The sequence below is a fragment of the Mus musculus genome, chromosome 15 (assembly GCF_000001635.26).
Source record: "Mus musculus strain C57BL/6J chromosome 15, GRCm38.p6 C57BL/6J".
NCBI lineage: Eukaryota > Metazoa > Chordata > Mammalia > Rodentia > Muridae > Mus > Mus musculus.
Window position 1 is genome coordinate 77,142,432 of NC_000081.6, and position 18,807 is coordinate 77,161,238.

At 43.1% G+C, this 18,807-nt stretch overlaps 1 protein-coding gene across 54 annotated transcripts in view; it reads right to left on the reverse strand.

Moving 5' to 3' along the window:
* The window catches only part of Rbfox2 (RNA binding protein, fox-1 homolog (C. elegans) 2), a 229,445-nt gene that overhangs the window by 63,442 nt on the left and 147,196 nt on the right, over nt 1–18,807 (reverse strand). For 12 of the 54 annotated variants that reach the window (XR_003951448.1, XR_003951450.1, XR_003951447.1 and 9 more), the window contains exon 1: nt 11,099–11,519. The exons of 32 other annotated variants lie outside the window; for them this stretch is intronic. Coding sequence is in view for 16 of the 22 variants with exons in the window: in XM_030248851.1 (XP_030104711.1) it covers nt 11,099–11,125 (27 nt within the window). In the remaining 6 variants the exon portion in view is untranslated. Of the gene's footprint in view, nt 1–10,793; nt 10,909–11,098; nt 11,524–18,807 lie in introns of those variants that run through there. 10 more of the 54 variants (NM_001286418.1, NM_001286419.1, NM_001286417.1 and 7 more) reach the window with 4 other exon arrangements.

The window sequence follows — 18,807 nt, forward strand, 5'->3', positions numbered from 1 at the left end:
ACTCCAGACCAAGTGACGTGTGTCTGTGACCTCAGCGCTTCTACAAGTGACACGGAGGTAGACACAGGAGTCCTCTGGAAGCCTATGAGCCAGCTGGCCTGGGACAGATGCATAGCTCAGTGGCAAACATCAAAAGAGACCTTGCCTCAAACAAGGGAGAAGGTGAGCAGTGAGGCCACCTCTGACCTCCATCCAGACAACCACGCACAGCCATGTGTTGTGAACACACACCCCCAAAGTCAATGCTTTAAAGATGAAACTAGGCACAATGAGTCTGTGGAAAGAAAAGGAAAGGAAAGTCTGTGGAAAGGAGGAGCAGAGTCAAGTGCATGCTTGTGCTTTGCAGTCCGAATGTCCCACGTAATGCACTAGCAGTTACTCTAAACTTGTGACAGACATGAAAGATTTGCAAGTATCTAAGCACTCTCAGGAAACAAGAGAAATTCAAGTATTTACCGATTAGAAAGTTTCCTCCTTAATGAACGCAATAGTGGCCTAGACAAGAATTGAGTCCAAAGAGGAAAATTATTTCTGTTGCCTCATTGATCTAACAAATGGATCAATAAGGCATGCCATGGACTCTGATCCTTCAGTCAGGAACAGCCAGGAAATACAAACCAGTGATTGAAGATTTAATCCTTGTTCACAAGACATATCAGAGAAGAAACCACCAGCAGGCCGCTTCCCCTGATCAGGGCAGCCTGTGTCCAAGGAAAGGAAGACGTGGACCAGAAAGAAGGTACACTGGAACCAGCCATGGATTCAATGCATCTAAGATGTACAACACACCCAGATTTTTCTCTATATTATCTGTGACAATCAAATCAATGCTCAATTTTAAAAGGTGGTGGTTGTGGTGCGTGCACTGTTTCTTCTCCTTACCTGAATTTCACCATCCACATCAAAACTATACAGTTATTGCTCAAAAATAAAAATTCAGGTTGGACATGTAGGTCATTGGGTGGAATACTGACCCAGCATGTGCAAGGCTCTGGGTTTGAATCACCCCGGTACCTCAGGGGGAAAAGCGTATATAAATTATTTTTTAGCAAAGATTGACTGCCAGGGCTGGAGGAGTGATGGCTCAATGGTTTAGAGCTCTGGCATTCTTTCCAGAGAAATGAGTTCATTTCCCAGAACTCATAATGGCTTATAACCATCTAGTTATAACCCTAGTTCTAGGGGATCATCAGTCACTGTACACACAACACTCAGACATACATACAGACAAAACAGTCAGACACATAAAAAATAAATGAAACTAAGAAAAAAAGAAACACGCATACAAGAGCCTTCTTCCTTTCAGAAGAAAGGAGCAAGAATACCTCCCTGAAAGTTGAACCACTACAGGTCAGCCATGTGTTAGCCACACATAAGAGAACATACGTTCTGGCTTCAGTCCTGCCTCTAGCATGTGCCTGAGCAACCCACAACCTCTCTGGAATACACTCTGATTTTTCAATGAACTTCACTTGGGATTTAACAGTCTGTAGTTCTGTGATAAGGGGTCTTACTCAGGGAAAGAATCAAGTTTCTAGAAAAAGAAATATGTTTGGTATATTATCATGCAAAGGTAAGCATTTTCTTTTGTAAGAGAGTCAGCAAAATGTTATTAAACAATTTATTTGCACCCCAGCTCAAATTGCTACAAGCTATTGCAGAGAGCCAATAAAGTCAGTCCTCCATACCCACAGGCACATCTATTCCCAATATGTAGAAAAAGATGAGCCAGTTAAAGATGCACAGACCTTTCCCTTATCGTTATTCTCCAAAGACTGGAGGATAGCAACCGTTCACACTGCTTCAGGGATTATAACCCAGGGTTAGTTTGATGGCATGCATAGGTTTTACATCAACACCTCATAGGTGTGGAACCAACTCCATTTCCCAAGTGCTAAGATTACAGGTATGTGCACCATACCGTTTTATGTGCACTGGAGATCAAATTCAGGATGCCGTGCACACTGACCAAGCACTCTACTGACTAATCCACAGCCAGCCCATGATTCAGTATTCTGAATATTATACTTGACATGAGGGGCCATGGTGAAAGGAGGAGGGTAGCAAGACACTGGAGGGACAAATCTAGGTTCAAACCCAGACTCTGGGATCTTGGCTAAATCATGTGATCCCTCAATGCTGCGAGCTGTTCATCTGTAGACTGGAAAGAGGGGTCACTGCCTGGCAATGCATGTGTAAGCACCGAGATCAGGTGTACACAAAACAACAACAAAAAACAAAACAAAACAGGCAGCCAAGTCAGTCGTCACTATCACTGTGATTTAAGATAAGACCACAAAACACAAGTCACTGAGCTGGAATCTTAGACTCTGTTCTTTTTCGCGTAGACACTGACAGTAATAGAAACCTAAGGGGAAGGGGAACCTTATTCTTCTTTACTGAAGACATAAAATGCAGTCACAGAAATTAATCAATGCTCCCTTAGATTACTGCTGTGCTTGCATCTTAGGCATTCGCTCTCAATGCTCCTTGAAATTGCTGTTCAACTGATTTTCATGCATCAGCTAAGAATACATTAAATGAGACACTACTTTATTTTTGTTTAAAAATAATCTCTTTTTGTTTCCAGTTTTGTTACCTCAACCCCCAAATAGATTCAAATATAAAAAAAAAAAACAACAACACTCAAAGTTGCAAAAAGGGCAATGATCCCTCAGACAGGACAGCAGGAAGGTGAGCTGCTCAGCTGCCTTGCTTGCTGCCAGGAAGTGAGAACAGGACAAGAGGTTTGGGGAGCCAGGCCTATCAGAGGTCACTGTAAGTGTCCTGGAGAAGCTAATGCTGTCCAGAGAGTCAAAAGACCACATGGTTTAACCACTGGCTGTCACCTTCATGAGTGGAAGATGCGGCTAGGGATAGAACCCCTGAAAGAAAGCCACAGAAGAGGGTTAGGGGACTGAGGTGCCAGGGAAAGGACCTGTTCTTGGCCGGAACAGAAAACCCAATGCATCAGTTAGAAATTCCCTGTTTTGCTCTGTAGCAGGGAAAATTTGCCAGAGACTAAACATAGTTCTGGTCGTGTCTAACAACACTTTAAAACAAGACCAAGAGGGCTGTGTTACTTGTAAGAAACGGAGCTGTGTGAAGCTCAAAAATAAAGTTTGAGTATTTATAAAATTAAAAACAACAACACCCACAAGGTAAATTCACTATATCTGGAATCTAACTTTTAAAAAGTTCACGGGCATGCAAAGGAACAGGCAAACACAAGCATGTCACACTGAGCCCGGATCTAGACTCAGAACCCATCCAAGGCTAGCAGCGAAGGCAGGCAGGCCTATACACCCCTGTGTTTGAGATGTGGAGAGAAAGCACAGCTCCTTACAGTGAGATGAGAGGCGCATCTATTCTAGATGTGGAAACTGATTGGACTAGACAGTGTACATGATATCATAGGAAGAACTGTAAAGCATATGGGGGGAAACGCACAACCATGCACCCCAAGAATGGTGAGCCCAGAAAATGATGAGGAACGACCTGAAACATATCTTGGCAGTTTCTTAAAAGTACTAGACAAAAAGGCTCTAGCTCTAAGACACTTTGAATGGTGGGAAGGAGCTGGCTGTGCAGCCTGTCACAGTCACACCCTTACCCTTCTTTCATGCCTTTCCATTCCTCTTTCCTTGCTGACTTCTGGGAGCTGAAGGGCCTATCCTACTGAATCTCAGGCTACCCTGGACATGCGCAGCCTTTTACTAGAACATCTACAGCTCCATGGCCCTCACATATGTAGCAGCACATCTATCTATCTTCTAGCTAAGTAAAGCACCAAGAACACGTAACTGAATCAGAGCTGGAGACGAACATCCTGAAAGAATCCGGCGTGACAGAAGAAGCAGAGAATATATTCCAGCTTTAGAAGTATGTCAGAAGAGTGGCTTGTTGGAGGGATACCCAGAGGCCAATGGAGCAGAAAGAGGCGTGCTGTTGTTAGCCAAGCTTTCTAGCTAGGGGAGCTTTACAGAGATTCTTGAATGACAAAAGTAAAACTGAGGGGAAAGGAACATTCTGGATTAAAATAATGATATATGAAAATAATAAAAATGCTGATTCTAGATGAAAAGTATTCACATGTGGGGATTAAAGGTCAGGGATTTCCTTTCTGTTAAAGATTATGATTTTAATAATGATAAAAAGGAGAGGTCACAATATAATTACATTTCTCCCTTTCCTTTTCTCCCTCCAAACCCTCTCATATATCCATTCTCCTTTAAATTCACGGCCTCCCCCACTAATTGTTATTGCACACATATTCACACATATATACATTCTTAGACGTAACCTACTCAGTCTGTATACTCTTACTTGTATGTATGTTTTTAGAGCTGACCAGTTGGCACTGGACAACCAATTGGTGTGCTCTTCCCTGGGGAAGACCTCCTTTCCCGTTCCCAGCTTTCCTCTTTGTGTCAGGCTGAGTTCTCGTGAGTGTCCCCCTGTCCACTTTGACATTCACTGGTAGCATCCTTGTTCAGCTCATATTTGGGCACTAATGTTGGTGAGACTCTAAATGGTTTTCTTTTAAAGAGAGAGTCAAAGTGGACTGTCAAACTGCTTAGAACTATATCACTATGATCAATTGACACAGGAAAACCCAACCAATACTTAGAAACACAGCAAGGGCTCATCCCTCCACGCTATGGCTGTGGTCCAATGCCTGACCTGCCTCGTACAGCAAAACACATGTGGTACCTTGAATGAGAGGGACCTCCACGGCTCACAGATGTGAATGCTTGGTCCCTAGCTGATGGAACTGTTTGGAGGTGTGGCCTTATTGGAGAAGGTGTGTCACTGAGGGTGGGCTGTGAGTTTTCAAAAGCCTAGGGTATACCCAGTTAACTCTCTGCCTTGAGGTTGTCTCTCAAGACGTGAGTCCTCAGGCACTGTCCACCACCATGCTCATCTGCCTGCATGCTGCTCTCTGCATGACGGACAGATCCTGATTTTATAAGTTGCCTTGGTTATGGTGTGTTAGCACAACATTAGAAAAGTAACTAAGACAACAAGCAAACTTTTGTCTTTATAAATAGCTGAAAACAGTCCAAAGGAATAACATTTTGCAACATGAAAGTGACATGAAATTCCAATCTTATTGTCCATCAAGTATTATTGAACATATACATTCATTCAAGTATTGTCTATGGTTTCCTCAGTGCTTTAGTAACTGAGCAGGTAAACACAGAGAGGCCTGTAAAGCAAAAAATGATTATTACTAAACATGCCAGGAAAAGCTTTTGGGTCAACTTTCAAAATCTAATCTCCTTTGCTTAAGTATCAGAGTGTCTCTCTACAATGCCTTACAAGGAAAGCCATCAAGATGGCTTAGCAGGTAAAGGTGCTTGCCACCAAGCCTGCTGACCTGAGTTTGATGACCACAATGACATGGTGGAAGGAGACAACCAACTCTTCAAGTGTTCCTCTCACTTCCACCTATGTGTCATGGTATATGAGTGCTCATAGACAGGTATATGCACACACATAGACATAATCAACCAATCAATAGTCTCGATTGCCCATTCAGGAGTTGAAGCAAGGCTCAGAGGCTAAATAATAAATAGTTGCCAGTAAGGTGGTGGCATGTTATAAAATGAAACAGAAAAATAATGTAAAATGAGCCAGGACAACAGAGGGAATAAACAGTAGTAACTTCAGTGATTTTTGTTTTGTGAAAAAAAAAAAAAAAGCAATGAAAACTTAACTCAGGTGCCTTGAGAAGAAGGGAGAGGAAGGGAGGGGAGAAGAGCAAGAGGAAGGAGAGGGAGAAGAGGAGGAGGAAGAGGAGGGAGAGGAGGAGGAGAAAGAGGGAGAGGGGGAGGAGAAAGAGGGAGAAGGCAACAGCAGAAGCAGACTCAGCTAAGGAAAGTGTGTCTACTTTTCAGCCACCAGCATGAAGGTGGAGGCAGCAGCTTAGAAGCCAGCGATATTATCAAACAGCATAGAAATCTGGAATAGCTCTCAGGTTGAAATCTCTCTGTATTCAAGACTTACTAGGTTGCCTGATCTCTAGAATCTCAATGTTTCATGCAAAAAGGAAGTGGAAAGGTGAGACACAGATATACAACTACCTCAACAGGTATGGGGTGTGTGTGTGTATGTGTGAATAACTATTCAAAAGGTGATTGACAAGCAATCACAATTCACTTCTATAAATGTCGTTTGTATATATCAGTACAAAGTAGGTTTGTAAAATGTAATTATTTTAATGACGGTCTATTGGTGATACTTAAGAACAAGAATACTGAACATAAACTCTTTAGATTTACTCAAATTTCTGAGTTGCCAAATTCAATGATTTGATTTAGGTAAAGCGCTGAGACTGATGCTAGATACTAGTATCACATACTCGCACAAAGGATTCGCTGCCAGGATGACCAACTGCTCTGGACAAAGGGAAGACTACTTACAAGGTTCCTGACCTCATGGTGCTTAGGAGATGAGAGAGACAATGATAAGCACTAAGACCAGCAGCAAGAGGATGAAAGGAAGGGTGGAGAGCAGAGGCAGACAGAGGGCTAACTTTGATGGGTGGAGTGTACAGAGGAAGCCTGGTGGCTTAGGTGGGTAGAACACAGCAGAGAGGCAAGAGGAAAGGCCTGGCAGGGGGTGTGAGGTGTTTCAAGGAAACAGCCATGGACCAGGACAATCAGAGTGGAATCTGGGTACAGAGATGAGGCTGGACAAACAGGTTCCTGACCATGTAGGGCCTTGGGGGATTGGAATGGACGCGTGATTCTACTTGGGAGGCTGAAAGGTTCAAGCTCAAAACGGACAAAAATCAGATGCTTTAGGTGAGTAACCCTTGGCAGGGTCCTCTAAGGAACTGGCTATGCGACTCCAGGGGTTCCTGAATTTAATCACTCTAAAAGTAACAAAGGAATACAAGTCTAGAAATGGAATGACGTGCCTCAGTGTAAGGCCGCATCTGACTGCCTAGAAGATAGCTGAGCCCCCCTACCCCTCCCAAGTTCAAGAACGAAGGTACTGCCATCCAAACAGTAGAGTTTTCCCTAGGAAGCCACTGTGACTGTGAGGGGCAGAGTCCATGTACAACCTGTGTGGTGGCAAGAACTGACAGTAGTTTCAGAAATGTCAGGGGACACTGAGAGAGGACTTGTGGCTCTACAATCAAGCATGCGCAGTAGATCCCTAAGACTGAGGTCAGTGGATGGGTCTCATCCTGGGTGATTTCCCATGAGACAACCTAAAGAAAGGCATTACATCATGAGAGGTTACAAGCTGAACCACAAGTCAGAGAGAGATGAGACTGTTCCCGATAGCCATCTGTACAGATGTGACTTTGCAATTTCTTCAGGGAAGAACAAAACCACTGAGAAGGAGGAGGGCTGTCATTACCTTTCAGCATAAAGCTGTCTTCTAGCAATGCAAGCTTCAACAGGAAGCTGTCAAACCCCAAGCTAGGCGGTATGGGATGGAGACAAACACATTTACAGCATTGCAGACATTCAGAGTTCTAACATCCCCATTTATGGAATTCTGAGGAGCTTCCAGGAAAGATAAAGAATTTTGAGAATAGTGATACTGTTTAATAGTCAGTCTTGGTCTTAGTAAGGAAATGGTTAAAACTGAAGCTATAGACCAGTGTAGAAGAATTCAGAAAGGAAGACACTGGAAAAAGTAAGGCCTTTTCTTTTTCTTTTTGGTTCTTTGTAAAGGAACATAAATTTAGCCTCCAACCCACACCCCCGCCTATCCCCAAACTTCCCCAGAATCCTGTGCAGCCCATAGAAAGTGGAAAGTGTGCCAAAACAAACAGCGTGGGCTCCACTCTGTGTGTCTAGGGGGAAGGGGTGCGGGGGGGGGGGGGCTGTGTGGAAAGGAGCAAAAAAAGAACAGAATCATTTCAGATGAAGGCCACAAAATGGAGACTCAATTCACAGACACAGGATGTGCTTTCAAAATTCATAGACCAGATCCCAGCACCAGTGATCAGAAAGCACAAACCGAAAGGGGAGGGGAAACCTAGACAAAGCAAACCTACCTGCTATCATATCTGCCTCTAATTAAAGCATAAAACAGCCTGCTCCCACTCCTCTGCCCAACTACCCAGGAACTGAGAGGGCACAGCTCAGGTGAAAGACTTCAGTCTCCAGCTACAAAGGGGAGATAGCAGACAATGGAGCTGGTGATTCATTACAAAAGAATACACTCCAGAGGCCTGCTGCCTGCTGCCACTCCGGCTCCCAGCACTATTTAAAGGAACAGCAACCTTCTTCCCAGCTTCCCCTACTCCTAACACCTTCTCTCCTGGTTCTGATGGAAAACAGATTTTGAAGAAAATGCCAGCAAAGCACTGCACTGTCCAAGAAAGGGAGGGCCTGTGCTCCGGGACCTGGCAGCCTCACCCTGCTGCAGAGTCAAGCACGCATCTGCTTCCAGGTTGTAATGTAAGCTTTCCTTTAGTGTAACAGAGTTTGTGTCTTGCTAAGTGGTTTTTAAATTAATTAGGTAAAAGTTGTTTTTCAGCTTTGTTTTCCTAGTTTACACATATTAGCAGAATGACTTTCCTTTTCTTTTAACCCACGGCGCATATCTACAGACAGGACAAACACTATCTTTGAGTATGTGATTCAAGTTAAGAGAGACTTCAGCAAAAAACTTCCGTAACATGAAAATGAATAGGAGATAAGGGTATTACTTAAAGTATCACATGAGCACGTCTGGCTACTAATATATGAAAATTTTGCTATTAAAATTCCATTTTTATTAAAAAGCTGAGCTTTCTTTATTGTCAATAATTATGCTGTTTGCTAATACAACGAGAGGCCGTGTAAAATTAGAGTCCATGTAATAACAAAGCTCGGATGATGAGGACTCCTTCCACCCAGCGATGAGGCCAAGGGACCGGAAGGAGGGTCCAAGGCAGAGTCAGTGAGCCATGATGCAACGTGAGCAACGCCATTTGAGTCACTTTTTCATATCCTAGCCAGTAACAAGCCATTGTCACACCAACAGCTGCCCCTGACCAGCACAGACAGCTTACACTGAAAATGCTTAGATGATAGGGCATTATCAAGTGTTTGGATTTGATGTCTGGCTCAAGATGTACAAACCTATACAGCAAAGCGGACAAACAAGCCCAGGACAGACCAAAGACTTGATCCTATTTACTATGCCCTCTGAGTCTGTCTTCTAGATTGCAAACAACTAGCCCTATTACTTTCAGAAACATGGTGTAGACACTGAAACAAACACCCCAATTCTGAAGCCCACAGATCTGACTGTCTTTTCAGTTCTATGGATTCATCATGAGAAAATAAGAAGTCTTTCCTTCAGCACTTAGTACATCTGAAAAAGCACAAAAATTAAATTTATTGATTAGAATCTTTAACCACTAAAAGTCTCTTTCCAGGTTCCACTTTTTTCTCTGACCTCCCCCCCCTCCCTGTCCCCCTGATGATTAGGACACAATTTGAAGTATAAACAAGCAGGCAGGGCTTACTTGTCACACTTCAGCATTCCCCACACCAAGGGGCAATGCTCCCGGAGGCCACATCAGTCTGATTTTAACAGCTCCTGTTTAGATAAGTCCTTCATTGATTTTAAACCATGTACGTGAGAGCTGAGTGAGGGCTGCCCTCTAACACTGCCCCTCGGTGGAGATGTGTGGACTCAAGGTGAAGCAGCAGCATCTCACAGGCATCAGAATCGAGACCTGGGTCCTCCACCCCCCCACCCCCCACCCCCAGATCCTGAAGAAATAAAATGGTCCAAAAAACCATTAATTAGATTCTACAAAGGAGTAAGAAGTATTAAAGAAATTTAAGAGTTTCTCTACTTTCCAAAGGAGGAACTTCTTGATAATTCCTTAACTCGGATTAGGAGAAAACCCTCCTTGGAAAGATTTATCTTTTGAAATTTCCCTCTTCTCTGGGTCAGGATGGACTGATTCATCTCTACAGGTTTCCCTCCTTCCAAACAGCACTGCAGGGCATTATATAACATTTAACTAAACAGTGTTCCAGCACCAAAGGCGATGCCTCTATCTGATAGCTTACTGCCTCTCGCCCTCCGGTGGTGGCTAGTTGAGAAAAAGCGGAGAGAATACAAAAAAGGGGCAACCTCCAAAAGGAAAGCACTGTCCAGGGAGAGAAGCCTAGGGCGACCTGGTCCCAAGTCCGAGACCAAAGGGTTTGAAAATCTATCTTGGAAAAAAGACGTTCTGATAAGTCACAGCCTCACCACTTTCTTCCGAGGCACAGATTTTTAAAAAGAGGGTGGGGGTGGGGTGGGTGGGTAAAGGAGCAACTGGAGGGTGGCAACTAAATAGCCCTGCTGGGGTCGGAAGAACATTCACCTTTCCATCTGCCGGGAATGACTTGCTAAAATGCAGTGCAGAGTCTGCTTGACACAACCAGAGAGGCAGAGCGAGGGGGTGGGGAGAGAAGACAGATGAAGATCTTCCTTCTCCTACTCCATCTCCTTCAAACGTCTTCTAAAGCGGGCAATCGCCACTTACACGGACACATTTATTCTATCAGGGAAAGCAGTACCTGCCTCTGCTACACCAAGATGCTCCGTGGGTTCCTATGGAAAACATCCTTTGCCAACGACAAAGCCACGGAAAGGAAACATTCTTTCCTAGCCTTCATTTTTGATAATCCGTTTAGAAAGAAGGCAGCAAAGTGCCATTCTCCAGGCAAGCTGGAGAAACCCCAGTGAATCAGCTTCCCCAGCCACAAATTCTTCTGCAATTCTTAAAAGGAAGTCACTCCCTCTCCCCTTTCTGGCAGTCTACAAGAATCTCTTCCTACCTCTGCAGTCTCTCTCCCTCCCTCTTCTCAGAACCAAGACAAAGAGGTAGACAAATCCCCACAGGCTCTTTCCTGAGCTACAGCTGCACACTACAGGAAACTGGGATCGGCTATGCAGCCGAGGGAGGGGGAGAAAAGGGCACGATATAGTACACATGCTCAAAGGACAGACACTTCAGCTGATAACAATAAATCTGCCTTTTTAAGAAGACAACCCTCATTAAAACTTGGCTTACTACACTGCAACCCCAGACCTTTCTGTAGATCCCTGAGACAGAAATGTGTGGAGGACATACAAATCTTACCTGAGTTACCATTTTCTTTTTCTCCATAAACCAGAAGAAGCAGATGATAACCAGTTGGAAGCCGCCGTAGCGGGGCACACCTCTGTGGCTCTCTGCCACCCCGTCCCCAGCTAGCTGGCGAAGGGCGGGTGACGGGCCTCCCTTTAAACGTTTTCCTGCCTTTCTCTTTCTAGTGTTTCTTCCTTTCTTTTCTCTTCCTCTCTGGCAGTCTCTCCCCCTCCTTCTTTCTCCAGCTCCCTCCCATATCTCAGGCAGATGGCTGAAGGAAGCCCCACCCCTGAATGCCGAAGGTAATTAATCAGAGTAGAGCCCCACCTCTTCCTCCTCCTCCCACCCCTCCCAGCAGGCTGACAGCTCCCAACTCCAGAAGCAGGCCTGCTGGAGAATGGCAGTTTGGCCTGTGCTTTACTGTGCGCACGCGTGTGTGTGTGAGTGAGTGAGTGAGTGAGTGTGTGTGTGCATGTGCGCGCGCACACACATAGGGCAGGAGGGGGAGACTGAGGAGGGGTAGGCACCATGTGCTGGCATATTATAAGGCTGTGATGATGGTATTAATTATATTGCTCTAGAAGCACTTACCACAACTTATTACAGTTAATACAGATTTATGAGATTACGGCCATGAATATCTGATAATAAAGAAGAAATGAAAATTAAGGTTTTTTCCCCCCAGTGATGGACATTTATAGATAAGAGTGGGTCTAATGAAAGGTGTGGATCGAAAAGCTGCGTGGTGACAGGAAGGTTTTCAAGGACAGCGCTCAACGCCAGAGGCAATGTAATGAGGGCATAGGACTGGGAGAGAAGGGAGGTCAGTTATGTGCCTATTTTTCTCTCCTCTAGAAACCCTAGAGATTCTGAAAAAGGTGTCACCATAAATCTGCCTGCTTGAGGGACACAAGGTGTGCACATCTGGATGCTGAAGCTCCTCACTTCATTAGCTCAGGCTGATGGGAACTGCTTTCCTGCTTTCGCTGTGTTTCAGCCTACAGTGAAAAAGGATGCCTTTCCTATATATTCACCCTGGATATCCACCCGCACGGGTACCTGCGTCATTCCTGCACAGTAACAGTTACCACAGAGCTCCGAGAACACAGTGGCTCAGGACAATGTTGACTCACCACAAGCCTTCTTTTAAGTCCTCACATTAAAAGGCTCACAGTGGTGAACTGGGCTGGGGTGCTGGTCCCGTTCTGTTCTGTACTAATGACCTCAGAAAAAAATACTGAATTCTGAACATAATTTCATCATCTCTACATAAAGACTCAATTATGCAAATATTTGATAAATTTAAGCCTTTTGCCACTTTTTCATAAAAGTTAAGATTTTAAAATGTATTCTGACAAGATCCTATCCTAAAGATTACATATATTAATTCTTCTATACTCATTGAGAGGTAAAAAGGACCAATTGCAAACTTAGCTTTAAAACAAACAAACAAACAAACAAACAACCCTCAAACTGTGAGTCAGTAATCCCAGTAGTAGAGTTTCTTGCTGTCTTCACCAGGACTGTCTGGCCCAATGTTGAGTCAGGCTTTTAATATATAACATGTAATACCATTGGTTAGCACTTTGCCAATACAACACCACCATGTTCTCTCACTCACCAGTTATTTTAATAATTCCAAAAAGAATGCAAAGACAATAGAACCATGAACAAACTCTGGAGACCACAGTCAGGTCTGTGTAATGGGCAGAAGCTGGCCTCGTGTTTTACAGATATGAAGAAATATGTGCAAACGGATACTCTTGGGCTAGAGAGACGGTTCTATGGTTAAGAGTTTGCACTGTGCTTGCAAAAGACCTGAGTTCAGGTCCCAGCACTTATTCTGGGCAGCACTGGGTGATCTGACATCCTCTTATCCTTTCTGCTGGTACCCACACACATTTGCACAGACACACATGCACTAACACACACACATACACACACACACAGTTTTAGGGGGTGGGGTTTTCAAGCACAACAGTAAGCAAACAAAAATGGGAGAGGAGTAGAAGACCATAAAATTAACACCTTTATAAATATGCCAAAGTCTGAAAATCCAGACATCAAAAAATTTAAAAGGCAAAGTAAGAAAGAAGAAAGGGTAGGCAAAAGCAGGGCAAGGCAATGATTCCAATCTTTCCTGTACTTTAAGAAAAAAGTCATATTTATGAAATGTGTTTTCAGCTTGGATATATAAAATAAACCTGAAGGTCCTCGTATAGCATGGGTTTTTGAATCAAACAAAAAGCTGCAAGCACCAGACAAGCTACTTGGATGCTTGTGTGTCACTTCAGTCCCCTCCTATAAAGACAAGAGGACTTTTTTTTTTTTAATAAAAAGGAAAATGACAGGTTCTCATAAGCAAAAGAGTGGATAACTGATAAAGGTTTCTACAGGCCCAGAAACTTAAACTGCATTTTAATACACAGAATTAATATTTTATACTGCAAATAATGGGCTTAAAAATTCATTACCACTAGGGACAATATAAGCTAAAAATAAAATATGCAGAAATGATTTGTATAAAGTGTCTGAACAACAGGATCAATGTGAGCCCCGGCCAGTGGTATTCTAACGTGTGTCCCTGACTTTAAAGGCTCCCAGAGAGGACGACTTGCTCTTTGGTGCCCAAGAGATAGAAAGGCAAGTCAACAGCTCGAGTCTGACCCAGCAAAACAACTCAAGTCCCTGGTGGCTGAATGTACCAAGGAAAAGCTCACTTGACCGTTTCTGTCTTTCTCCTGGAATGGAAAGACAGACGGGGTTGGAGGGATGGGGAGGTGGGCAGAGCACAATAGTCAAAGAAGATCATGGAGTGACCCTGATGGAATAACTCTGGCTTTCAGCAGTCTGCCTGGACATGGGAGGTACTCAAGAAAGATTTGCTGAATAAACAAAGGACAGGGTACTTTGTGTCTCAGCTTCTTGATGGTTTCCTTGGCATCTCAGTCCTCAGAACTCCGCTTCCTTTCTTTTCTGCTGCTCAACTGAAATTCATCTCAATCAGTCAGTTAGGATCTCCAGGTGATGACCACATTCAACAGACATGTCATGTCTTTCGTGACATTTCTGTGGCATTTGGATTCCTGACTTTGGGAAACTCACCCTTAGCTTCAAATGATGCTTCATCTCCTGCCACACTCCCAGCCACAGTCACACAGGAGCCTAGAGACCGTTGTTGCTGGTCCTCAGACTACAGCTGTCCCTTGGCAGCACTCCAGGCAATGAGGCTCCTTCAGCTGTTTACCCGCCTCAAAGGGGGGTGGGGATATTCCAGTCTTTCCTGATTTTTCTTTCCCTTGTTCATTTCCTCCCTTTGCACCCTCTGAATGCTGTTACTGCATGGGGTGCCATCCTCTGTTTTGTTTTAGTACAACTAGGAATTTATTCACCCAAAGTTCATAGCTCCTCATAGCAGCACCCCAGTGAAAATGTTTTTTTTTTTCTGTGCAGAGGGGAGCCAGGTATTTTCAGAAAGGATATGTGTGTGTCTATTTTTTCCCAGCAGTGGACAAGGCAGAGGAGAATCTTCCCATGACTTGCATTCTGGCATGCCTGTCCTATTGGTGAAGGGCAGATTTCACAGCAGGCCACAGCTCCTTCTGAAGAACTCACTCTGAGATGGCTTCTGAGCAGGCTCACCACATCCTCAGGACAATGGTGAGATGCTGAAATCTCCTTCGTAGAGATGGCGGAAACTCAGCTAAGTGAGAGTAAGCATCTCCTTGATAGGCAAGGAATTTGAAGAAATTAGGGTCAAATTCAAGCCTGCAGGTGGAGGGCTCCTCCTTCCTCCAGGCTGCAGTAAGCCAGAGTAAGTCCTGTTGTGCTCACCACCTGCGCATCCCATGCTCCTCTACTGGCATCCCTGGTCTGTCCACCAAGCATCTCACAGTTGTCAGTAATCTGTCTAAACACGATTCTCATCCTGCCACGTTTCTACAGTAGGAAAAGTACTCTTTGGTTTTGTCAAAATTAGTGTTAACTGTACTCAGTAATGAGCTTCCACATGTGTACCTACCAGCTAAAAAAATCTCTATATTTGATTTACATTTCTTTGATGGCTGAGAATATTGAAAATTTTCTTGTGTATTTGTTAGCCATTTGTACTTCTTTTGACAACTGTATTTCACTCATTAGCCCGTTCATTTATTTATTCTATTTCTTTATTTGTAAGATCTGTGCTTTGAAGGCTTAGTGTTTGAGTTGCTCACATATTCTGGCATGGCTCCCCTCGCCAGATGAACAGCTGGAAAGCCCCCCACTCTGCAGCCCTCTCCTCACTGTGCTTAAGTGTCTCTCTGCTCTGTGAGGCTCCTTACCTTGAGCCGCTCTTCATCCCCGAGTTACCAGGTCCCACTCAGGAAGCCCATGGCTGTGCCTGTATAGGAAATGAGTTCCCTAACAGTCCCTTCTAGTGGTTTCAGAGCCTTAGATCTTGTACTAAAGCCTTTGGGCTATTTGGACCTTTGAACAGGGTGAGAGAAAGGGATTCCATTTCTGTCTTCTACCTGTGGATATCCAGGTTACCTAGGCCCATTTGTTGAAGACGCTCGTTTTTCTGCAATGCTTTTGGAATCTCTTTGAGGAATCAATCAGATGGCTACAAGTGTGTGGCTTTATTTCTAGATCCTCTCTTCAGTGCATGTGCCCTTCTTGTGTTAGAGCCATACTGACTGTGGCTCTTTAGAAGAATTTGAAGTTGGTGCTGTGTTAGCTCCAGTATTACTCTTTTTGATAAGAATTACTTTGGCTATCCAAGGATCTTTGTGCTCCCATATGTATGTTAGGATTTTTTTTCCCCTGTGAAGAATGTCACTAAATTCTGAGGTAATTTCATTGGCTCCTTTGGGTAATATAATTATTTCACTGTATTAATTGTGCTGATCCATCAACATGGTATGTCCTTCCATCTTGTAGTATCTCCTTCAATTTCCTTCTCTGGCATCTTATATTTTTGTTGGTTGGGTTTATTAGTGCCTCCTTATTTTTCTTCCTTACAAGGCTAATGTAAATGAGGTAATTTTCCTGGAAAATCCCAACTCTTTAAGTGGGAAGTGAAAGCACCACTTGTTTGCTTTAGCAGACCTGTTAGAGTCCCAGCTCCCCACCCTCCAGTACTCACCATGCCCTGCTACACGGAGCGACTACAGTTAGCGCAACTCGGTTTCTCTTCCTGGAGCCCTGAAGTAGCCTTCTATTCTCCAAGGCTTACTTTAGATATCCTCACCCCTGAAAACTTTCCCAGCCCTATCTGCTTTCCATGTCCCAGTTAGTTGCCCTGTTCCTGTGTGCACACTTTACCTTGGCATCTGTCTCATGGATATAAGTCTGCATGATTCTGATTACACTGTGAGCAGTCTGAGGGTTTTATATCACACCTCAGCTCTTATCAATGCTTGGATGAACTGTGGTGGTGGTGGTGGTATGCTGTGCTTGTTAAACTTAAAATAATAACGTAATCTGCCTTTAGCCTTTTTTTTTGGGGGGGGGGCATACTTCGCAAATAAAATGTAAAGTACCTTGGTAGTTACTGAAGTACTACGAAAGCATTCTTCTAAGAATATACCTGGCAATATTTTCAAATTTATAAGTTTATTTCAATAACTTTCAGAACACTGAACTGAAGAGTTAGGCAAAAAGATAAGGTGAGATAAAGATTTTTTAACCTTTGTTAGAGTACCTGAGATTGTAGATAGAATACCTGCTAACTAAAAACCCACCTCACACACTTTTGCTTTTTATAATTTTATGGTTGTGACTCAACTTCCCTACCTTCAACCCATATACCATTTATGCTATAAAGGTGGATCCAGAGTCCCTGACTAGAAGCAGGGCTCTCTCATACTTTCCCAGGCTGTTTTTGAAGAGCAGCATTAAAGAGCGAGTACTTCCTCTAACAATGAAACCTCGGCCATACAAAAGCCTTCACAGCACACCCCTGCAATAACTCTCAGTGTCAATTTACTCCTAATACTGGCTACCTTTCCATAAGCTTCCCCTCCCCTCCCCCGTACTGCAGGGTACAATTCAGACAGCCCATTTCAGAATAAAGGGTGAGAGTAGGATCTGAAAACGGTTTTAAACCTTGTACATTTATATACATACAAAATCCTCACACTTATTTCTTGTACCTTTAGAAAGATGAAAACACGTACTAACATCATGGTAAGGCCAAATTAAAACATATTACTTCATTAGCTATAATTTTGGATTAGGTAACTTATTCATACCATGTAATATTTCAACCTAAAACAAACTGAGTCATTTATATAACTGATATGATGTCTACTATCTTGGTATTCTGAGAAATTTCTCAGATCAATACTAAAAGGGATGCAATGTAAACAAATGTGTCAATCACTAAATTATCAAGAAAATACACGATTAAATTGAAAATCAAAATGTATGCTTTTTCTAATACTAAAATATGCCCTGGATCTATTACCAAATTATTAGAGACTATGCTAGCTTGGTTGTCACTGTTTCTCCCGTCTGGCAAAGTACTTGGCACATGGTAGGTGCTTTAAAAACTTCAGTAAACTAATTCAGATTGAGAAATTAAAGCCTGAGTGTGTGTGTGTGTGTGTGTGTATCACTGTAGGTCAGAATCATCATTTCTTGGAGAACTACAAAGCAGAGGCACTAATTCATGCTCCGGTACTTTGCAAACCCAAGTGTATCTCAGTATCTTTAGTTTCATTTGCATAAGTAAGTCGAACTCCCCCATAGGCCAAGCATCCTTGGGCTGCCCTCGGCTGTCCTAAACCCTCGATACATTTAGCTATCTCCAACGACTGAAGACCCTGCTTCCCCTTCCTGTAACTGCCTCACTAGTAGTTGGTGACAGGGCAGTAGTCTAGAATAGTTCTTCACTAAGTACCAATTGTGGCAATAAACAACACCCATTATTTGCAACAATAGCTACATTTTAACCAGTCAGTCAGAGGTGACAGGTGTTTAATATTAGACCACCCACAAGACTTTCAGGGCCTGGCCTGGTCAACCCTAGTGTTAGGGAGGGCGATTCACATGGAACCTGGGCTCCAGGCCAGCAAGTTTCATAGTGCAATCCTGTATAAAAGAATAAAATAATTAAATAAATGAAGGACAAAGGATTATTTTAGGTAAATTTTCTCTTATTATTTTTTTTTGTGAGAAATAAAACCTAAAGCATCTCTTAACCCTTCCTCTAGCGATCCTCCATCTTTTTAACCTACCTGTGTCCCTAATCTGATCTGGTCCAAATTGGATTCTGCATGAATTATAAGTAATAAAATAATAAATTTCAATTGCACGTTCTCCTCAGGCATTATTTTATTAACATTAAGAGCAATGACAGGTCAGGCACTTTATTACCTTCGGTTAAAAAGAACTCACTTTGTCTCATTATCTCAACATTAGCAATCCTAGAAATACTCAATTAAAAAATAGATACAAATCTTCTCATTAAAAAAACACTATTCAGTCTTGTCCCTAAGCGCGTTCATTGTACAATGCCTTGGTACACAACTCTAGGTATTACGCAATGAGTTCTGAGTAAAACAAGTGTTACAACACAATAGAAACTTCTTAAAAAGCATTCATAGTGTAAGAGCATAGAAAACAACTATTGCTCATTTACAAACACAATGAAAACTGTTCCATCAAAATGTAGTAAATAAGTTCATAAAATAGTTTCTAACCTTTCTGTGTAAAACTGTTCTTTCAGTCCATTAATT